Source organism: Dysidea avara, chromosome 1 (assembly GCF_963678975.1).
Source record: "Dysidea avara chromosome 1, odDysAvar1.4, whole genome shotgun sequence".
Taxonomy (NCBI): Eukaryota; Metazoa; Porifera; class Demospongiae; order Dictyoceratida; family Dysideidae; genus Dysidea; species Dysidea avara.
This window is the reverse complement of record NC_089272.1, coordinates 18,226,607-18,235,654: the sequence shown is the minus strand read 5'-3', so window position 1 is coordinate 18,235,654 and position 9,048 is coordinate 18,226,607. Positions and strand designations below refer to the sequence as shown.

At 38.4% G+C, this 9,048-nt stretch overlaps 1 protein-coding gene across 1 annotated transcript; it reads right to left on the bottom strand.

Moving 5' to 3' along the window:
* Positions 1 to 3,274: 3,274 nt before the first annotated feature.
* LOC136248925 (multiple epidermal growth factor-like domains protein 11) lies at positions 3,275 to 8,427 on the bottom strand. Its single transcript, XM_066040793.1, has 5 exons — positions 8,223 to 8,427; positions 4,109 to 4,206; positions 3,784 to 3,897; positions 3,558 to 3,658; positions 3,275 to 3,505 (listed from the first exon to the last, which is right to left on the bottom strand). The coding sequence occupies exons 1-5, from the start codon at positions 8,310 to 8,312 to the stop codon at positions 3,378 to 3,380; spliced, it is 531 nt and encodes a 176-aa protein (XP_065896865.1). The 5' UTR covers positions 8,313 to 8,427; the 3' UTR covers positions 3,275 to 3,377.
* Positions 8,428 to 9,048: the final 621 nt, after the last annotated feature.

Below are 9,048 nucleotides of genomic sequence, written 5' to 3'. Positions count from 1 at the left end.
ATCTTGACAACTAATCAAAACACGGAGTAATCCGGACAATGGGCATGTATTAAAATATTTGTGGTGCCTAATTGTCTGGGTTGTGTATTAGAGGCAACACCACCATAAGTAACCAGGTATTGCTGTGCCTTATAGTCACATCACTTCTGTTTTCTCTAAAAATCATTAGATTACTATGCATCATGCAGTAGCTACACCTGTAGTTCTACAGTGTATTTGATTTACATTTTACAAAATATACAATAATCGGATCGGTATAAATGGTATCGGCTCTTTTAGGTACAGATTAATCAGATATCGGTACAACTGAAAAATCCTTATCGCTACACCTCTAACATACAGTATGCAACAACCATTAGTCCCTCTTAGTTTATTTATTTTCTAGCAACAGATATTGCTATGTCAACAAGAACCATAAACAAGTCAGGTGACATATTGCAAATTTGTCAACTAATTGTTGCTATAATTTCACTGTTTTCAGACTAGTGCCCTTGGATGTATACTGTTTACATATTGGAATGACTATGTTACTGCATTAAATTATACCTGTGCAGCTCTAACATGTATATAGTTGTCATTTATATTGCACAGGTGCTGTGTTTCAGTCAGACGTACAGGGATCATGCAAGACCAGTCTGATCAATGTATGTAACATCATGTGATCTTCCCTTACTAGCCTGGCCCTGAAGGGATGGCTAAGTTGGTACACTACTTGTTGTAGAGAACAAGTGGTGCACGTGGCTATTGTTGGAATGTTATTGTATGTGTGCATGTGTAGTGTATTAACATGGGCCACACAAAGCCTCCTACTCCTACAGCAGCCATGCGAAACATAGCTATTGCTGCCCAGTGAACCAGCACTGGGATGCCTGTGCACCACTCAGGCACTTGAGCCTTGTGCAGGAAAATCCTCCTGGGGCAGGGCTAGTAACCCGCAGGAGGACTGTCCAGGTCACATGGAGAGAGGTCACAGAACCTAAAGTTCCACAACAACCCCAACACCACTAAGTGAGACAAGGACAGTTGGGAATTTGCTTCCCCAGTTTACACCAGGTACCCATTGATGTTACAGCTGGGTGGGCTGCTTCCCCAGTTGACACCAGGCCACCAGGTCCCCATTTTAAACAGCTGGGTAGACTGGAGCAATGTGAGTAAAGTTTCTTACTCAAGGAAACAACAACAACAACACCAAAGTGGCTCAACCGGGAATCAAATCTGGGACCTTTCGGTTACCAGGTGGATGCCCTAACCACTTGGCTATGCTGCCTCACACATGGGCCACACACACACACAAACACACACACATTCCTGCATGTACACATGCATGAAACATATGCTAGGTAATCCTAAGGCTGCGGCACATGCTGCTGTCAGACCTTCAGTGCTGGTCACTGTAAAGTACTAATAATAAATACTTTAGGTTTAAGGAAGAAAATCCATCCCTCCCGGAGGAAGACTGAGTGTGGCCCCTACTAGACATTGGGTGACCTGCAGTTCGAATCCTGGGGTTGGAGGGATTTTTTCCTTACTTTGGCCCCTTTTCTGTTACACCTTATCAGTCAGTAAGTCAAGTCACTAGGTAAAGTTATTAGGTCTAAGTCCCTGAAATTAGTTTAGGTAATCCTAAGGCTGCAGCACATGTTGCTGTCAGACCTTCAGTGCTGGTCACTGTAAAGTGCTAATAATAATAAAACGCACACACACATTTGTGTACACACACCTTCTCAGTTTGTTGTGAAACAATGACAGGGTCCTGGATTTGAAATATTGGTCAGGCCACAAACTTAGCAGTATACACACATACACACACTACATATGCACACGTATATACACAGACACAGTGGCAGAGGAAGCTGTCTAGGGGGGGAGGGCTTGCACAACCAACAGCCTGGTATTCCAAGACAGAATGTCCATCACTCTTCAAGGTTAAGTACTTTCTAATGCCCAGCAGCTGCAGGACCTACAGTTCACTCTTCAGGGTCAAGTACTTTCTAATTCCCAGCAGCTGCAGAGCCTACAGTTTGGTGCTACATGCATTTTAGAGCCCATATGGGTGTACCTGGCTAGCTACTGTGTACTGTGTGCAAGCTTAATTATACTAGATATTCACTATGGCTACATAATGTACGTAGTGCAATAATGTACGTAGTGCATCACTGTTTCCTTCATCCATGACTCCTGAATCCATTGTACTGAGCAAATATCAGTAGCTCAACGTGATTTAGCCATGGAATCAATCACAGTACAGGTACCTCAGTGATCATCTGTTAAATAAAATATTGGCAGCCTTCTTTCAACGTACAGTGTAATGCACTTTAAAAGTAGTGATCTATCGACCAAAATACCAGTTACTTCTCTCCAATTAGAATACCCCTTATACAGTTGCTGTTCTCATCCTGTTTATTAATGACTGAAACACATTGCTCTAGTCCCATACATCATCACAACAATCAATTGTCTTCGGAAACAGTATCCAACTGACTGGTCACATCTTCTAACAGAACATATTTTTAAACCAATTCTTCACGTAAGCTTCAACTATGTGCACAAAAATATAGGAATCGATTGAGGGATCCCATTGGATGCATCATGTAATTCACTAAAGCCATATATTATGTACCTGTATATGTAAATCAGTCAGCTGTCCAGTATGTTAATAGCCTTCCCTTTCTATGTATTGTCGCCGTTTATCAGTCTATTAATTGTCGAGTATTTATGCTGCTGCAAAGTTTCAAGCCAATTTTAGGGGGAGCACTGCCCTCCCTGCTTTTTGATTGGAGGATCCCGTGCCCCCTCCCCACTTCCACCACCCTTGCACAGACACACTATGCATAAATCATAAATTCATACATACGTACGTACGTACGTACATATGTGCGTATGTACATACATACATACATACATACATACATACATACATACATACATACATACATACATACATATGTACGTATGTACATATGTACATATGTGCTTTAGTACAGAGTAAGATGCTCACATTGATTTTAATTCAGCATATATACACGATACACATAATCTGATTTTTTTTTGATAATTATTGTTTCAGGTGCTGAATTTTACCAAGGATTTTTCTTTTTTGGCTCAGGAGTTGATTAGAGAATTATTTTACACACTACCTCCTCTGGTGTTTGCAGCCTATAATACAATTTGGTAATGACACTGTGCATGCCAAAGTAGCCAATTCCACCAATATAAACCTGAGATCAGCAATCAATACTCTATCAATTGAACTTATAAAAATCCATTTTTTCCAAAATTTATAAATTGGACTGGAATGCTTACTACGTAGAAAGACAACACAGGTGTTCAGAGGAATAACAATGCCAATTAAATGAGGCATTTACATGTATGTTTAGCTACAAGCAAGAAAATTGCATACCAATATTGCACACTGGTCCAGAATAGCCAGTTTTAGCACAGCAACATGTATTGGGTCGAACACAAACTCCTCCATTTTGACAAGCATTGCCACCACTGCATATAGCTAGAGAAACAACATCTAACAGCATAGTATACAAGATAAGTTGATGATTTACGAGTGCAACTTCCAGGGGACCCTGAATATCCTGAGCAGCATGAGCTTATTTGTCTGTAGGCTGCTCCTTGGGAATAAGCGGTATAACTTCCTCGATAGTACCTACAGTATAAAGATTATGAATTTAGAGTCGTGCAGGTGCATGTAGCAATAACGGAATGTATGGAATATGTACAAACACCATGTATTGTCAAAATTAGGTATGAGGTCAGGTATACAATACTCACGCTGTATAACGACATCTTCCCCACCATCCACATCTGCTGGAATATGTATATCTGATTTGGTTATAAGCAGTGTATTTCCGAATGTTGTAATAGACTTGCTTTGAATAACATGTCCTACATAAAAGAAAGCTAACATACATTATAATGTTACAATCCTTTATAGGTATATAGGAAAGTTTAATGTTACAGTATATATATATATACAGCTGTAAATTCTGCATAATTTTGAAATATTTATCTGCTAGGGCATATATATTAGACATTATAAATATGCACTGGAGCAACTTTAAGCCTAACAGTTAAACTAGTGTAACTTTTTACTTACGGTCCAGAGACAGAGCATGAGGCACTGTTAGTGTGCTGAGCCTCAGAATACTGCAGAGCAGCAAACACCAGTAGTCCACATGTCAAGTAACCCAACACCTAATATAAAATTTTGCAGTGTTAATATCCACGACCATGTGTATGCTTATCACTAGTATGTAATGATACATCTCTTAATTAGATACAGCATTGTTTAGTGTCATCTATAATAATGATACATTGTATTACACATAACAATGAGCAGTGTTGATAATCTGTGTGTATTATATGTATTTAATTTCATCCATACACTATACAGATATATAATTGTATGCATGAAGACACATTTATGCTAAAGCAACTCAAAAACAGCACCCATGTATGCTCTGACTCAATTCTGAGCTAATCAACACAAATGACTTGCCTGAAATAACTTCCACTATTACATTTAATAATTACAAGTACAGGTACAAGAAAAACTTAAGAATTTTAAGTTCAATTTAATGGTCATACATTATAACGTAATGTATGATCAGCACTACATTACATTATAATGGAAAATAGTGAAACAAGAAATAGAAATACATAAAAGGAGTGAAACAAGGAGGTCAACTACACCTGTAGAACACAAGTTGCTGTCAGTCCTTCAGTGCTGGCCACTGTAAAGCTCTAATAATATTATTACACTAGTGGATATTACTGTATAGTTAGCGGGCCGTGAAGACTTTATTTTAATGAACAGTGGCTAGCTGCGGTAATTAAATTCGTGCTTATTTTATCTCAATGTTTTTGTGTCTTCTTGCCCTGTAACTCTACATATTATTGTGCCACCATGAAATGAAAACAAACTGAAAGGGTGCCCAGTAAGCGCCTAACTACTATTGGGTTATCATGCAGCACACATCCTATAATGCAAGTAATTAAGTTCCTCGCCAATGACAAGAGTCCATTGTCTTTATAAACGAGGTAGCCAGGTATACAATTGCTTAATAGTGCTCCCTCTTCCTAAATACTGAAATAATAATTTCAACAGATTTTATTTTAGCGGAGAGCTGCATTCACAGAAATTTGTGTCGTGCTCTTAAGATTCGTGATAAATTATAGATGCAGTAAAAACCTGCTATACGGTGTCCACATAGCCAAAAAAAACCTTCAAAATAAATTTCTGGTGGTATCAGTTTACTCTACCAATACAATAGATGGCTCCACTCATGGTAAAAATTTGGTGGCCACAACATTAGCCCGACATTGGCAAGCTATGATCAATTTAATACTTCAAACCGCTTTAGACCCTATACGTATATCTACGTATTGTACAATGCGCAAAAAAGATACCTTTTCGCAAATTGGGTCACATCATATAGTACGATAGTAACAGTATAGTAGGGACCACAAGGAGTAGGCGTGGCTCACGAAATAATATCACCCAAAAAACCAGCCTCAATCTTCCCAGACGACCATGAGGGACTATTGTAGGGTCCGCAACGCGAAAAATCGATATCCTCCAATCAACTATCTAACTATTGTCATGTATTAGGCTAAGATGATAGACTACTTGAACAATGTTGAGAGTGAATATCGTGGCATACGAAGAACCCTACGAACTGCTGGAACGAAAAATCACGTGATTTTGAGACATTTGTATCGTTTTCTACCAGAAGAAAGTGACAAACTTGGCTGCCACGCTGGTGTTATTCAAGTTATACTTAGCCTAACACATGACAATAGTTAGATAGTTGATTGGAGGATATCGATTTTTCGCGTTGCGGACCCTAACTATTGGTTAGGTAAAACTAAACCCAAAAAAGCTTTCAAATCGACCCAAAACGCTTTCAACAAGTTGCTACAGAATTAAAAAAATTTTTATTCAACGGAATTTTCTAGTTACTGACTGACTGATTCCTTCAGACAAGCGTAACTCGATAACGGCTAAAGCTATGGGCTTGATTTTTTCGCTGTTTGACGGCGCTTCGACCTGAGAGGTGCCTTTTGACATACCGCAGTACGTACAATGCATTCTTCATGGACTTACCAGCGTCCTCCTTTGTGTGCCATTCATCTTTGCTGACAGTGAAAGGCGTCGATTTGGCGGTAGCATGTGATGGCTTCCCTTCGAAATGGAAATCGTCCGTATTTTTCAAGGAGTATTTTTCATAGTGGCTATTATGATTGCAGAGGTGCTTTTCAAACAATTCTTGATTCGTACTGCTGTGTAGCGGGTTGAACATAGCTGACAGCGAAGCGTAATGGATACTTTACTTTTCAGACAATAATTGGTGTGCGCGGTGCCATTTCAGATGCGGTATGCGTGGGTTAAATAGTCATAATAATTATTAAATAATTATTATGACTACAAAAAAAGTTAACAAACAACTACACACAAAAATTTGGAATTTTCAACTAGAGTAGGGACCATAGCACATTGATAAAAAGACTCGTACGGATCGCCACTGTGCTTTTAAAAAGCAGCCAGCAAAAGCTGACCAGGTCGACTGGAGCAGCGAAACTTGATAGTGCATTCATTAAGTTTTGTGTTTGTGTGAAAAAAATCAAACTTCCTGTCTTGGGCGATAAGAACGGTTTTCGTAGATCCAGTCACATTTTATGATTTTTCGGGGACCTTGGAGACCCCTAGCTCGCGTTGGTGGTTGTTGATGAATTTACTGATCGAGGTCAATCGCATTTTAGTGGATTTTAAGCTCGCAAGGAGAGCTGCCAAACTAGATAAAAGGCGACTAACCATGAATCTAGCAATGGTTTTGAAAAGTTCCTAGTGGACCTCGACTTTAACTCAAGATTGGCATTTTGACAGATTTTTGAATGTCATAGGATTTCGATGAAATTGGTGAAGTGTAGCTAGTTTAGACTTGGGAGGGATGTTCTCAGTATCGTTACTGTGTGCTCCAGCGGAGGCATCATAGCCTTTTCTAGTCCGAAATTTCGTTTTTTTTGCGATACTGCGGCTGGAAATCGCTCCTGGCAATGCAGCGATGACGGTCTATAGGCTTAGAGTGGCTGAAAGAACACGAGAGTGAGTATCGCAGCCGAACTGAAGACACTGGCCTTTATTATAGCAAAAATTCATTTTACGTATTTGTAAGCGTATTGGTCAATTCGCAATGCACAACAGAATGTTTACAATAATAGTGCCAATCTGGCATTTTTTATTGAGCTAGTTACATTACATTTACATGCTATATAGGCTGATGTAGTGCAATGTTAGTTGTGATGGTAGAGACAACAATATAGAACCACTAGCTACAAATTGCACTGAAGTTTATGGTAGTCTATAACAAGTACCAGACCATATATATAATACATTTAATTAACTTTAAAATTACTATAAAGCTTAGATAGCTAACTATCTAACATTTGTAACATTAATTTGTGGGTGGTTTGGTAGTTGATTCATGTGCATAGGCTAAAATTTCACATTGCATATCCTTTTCATAGTAACTACAATAAAGTGGCAAGGTTTCTAATTTGATGACATTTGGTGTGGTGGCATAGTTGAACCCATGCCAGACCTAGCTGTTTGACTTGGGAGGAATAGCTAGCTACTTCGGTATTGCTGCTGTGTCATCATGTCATATAAGGGTAGCTATATAGCTATTATCAGAGATTTCGTTTTTTCCGGCGATGCTACGGATGGAAATCGCTCCGGGAAATGCAGCTACTTACGGTTCAGTTCAGCCTACAGAATAACAGTTAGCTAGCAAGGAACTTTGAGCGGGAGGGAATATCGCAGGTTGATAATACATTTCCTTTAAACCTAGAGCAAAAATTCACTTGATTTTTGGCCGATTTGCACAACGGGTGTTTGCAAAATACAGCTAGTGCCAATGTGGTACTTTCTATTTGGTAGCTATAACATTTGTGGGTAGTTTGGTAGGTGATTCATGTATATGTCAAAATTCCACGTTGCGGACCTTAGCTATAGCTACAGGTTTCTAATACTGTATTATAGACATGTTAGTTATCAAACAGATATCTGGAAAGCTAGACTATCAGCACTTTTTTTTCAGATTGTATGAGTCACATAAAATCTGTAACTTATACAACTCTTTAGACTTATTCGCATAGTTATGCAGGGGAAACTACGCAGAAGCAATTCTACCTATGGCTATGTGGCTTACTTCTCTTTCTACACCTCCTTGCCTTGGTCGGATCATAATAATTCCTCCACGAAAATGACTTACTACCCAAGTAAGTATCAGCAGCAGCATAGCTACACTCTTTCCCTGGCTATCTCTATTAACTACAAAGTTGAGATGAGTTTATAATCTTCCTATATTCGACTAAATTCTTGTGAATCGTTATGCTTCGAGAAGACTGGATTTCTGCTATCATTGCAAAATATTTATAGAAAATCAGGCCTTTGCTGCATAATATATATGTTTCACGTTTTCGGCGCATGCGTATAGGAAATATTAGCTACCGTATAGCTGGAAGATTTTTATTTTCGGATATTTCGAAGAGGCCCTTCTTTCGAAAATAAATTCCCACGTTCTGTTGTTCTTCGAAAATAAATTCCCATGCACAAGTGAAAGCAGAAATTTTCGAAAGTATCCCGCTATACGGTATACCGAAGACGGGGAAAAGGTTTGCTAATTTTTTCATTTATATATATATTTATATATTTGTTAATGTACAAACTCAATCATGAGTATATTCGTACATATGTAGTTAGCTACTTATTTACAAATTTATATAATTGTAAATTTATGCATGTACTAAGATATAGGTATAATTTATAGATACGATGAGCCTCGCGAAATTTTTCCGCCATTCTTTATTATTAATTACTAGGCAGACAGTACAGCTGGTTTGCCTAGGATGTAAAATCAACAATGTGAATCATAATAGCTATGTTACAATCAATAAGTTAGAGAGTATGTATGCTACAATTAATATAATTGTGAACAATAAGTTACAGTACACAATCCTATTAATAGTGCATGA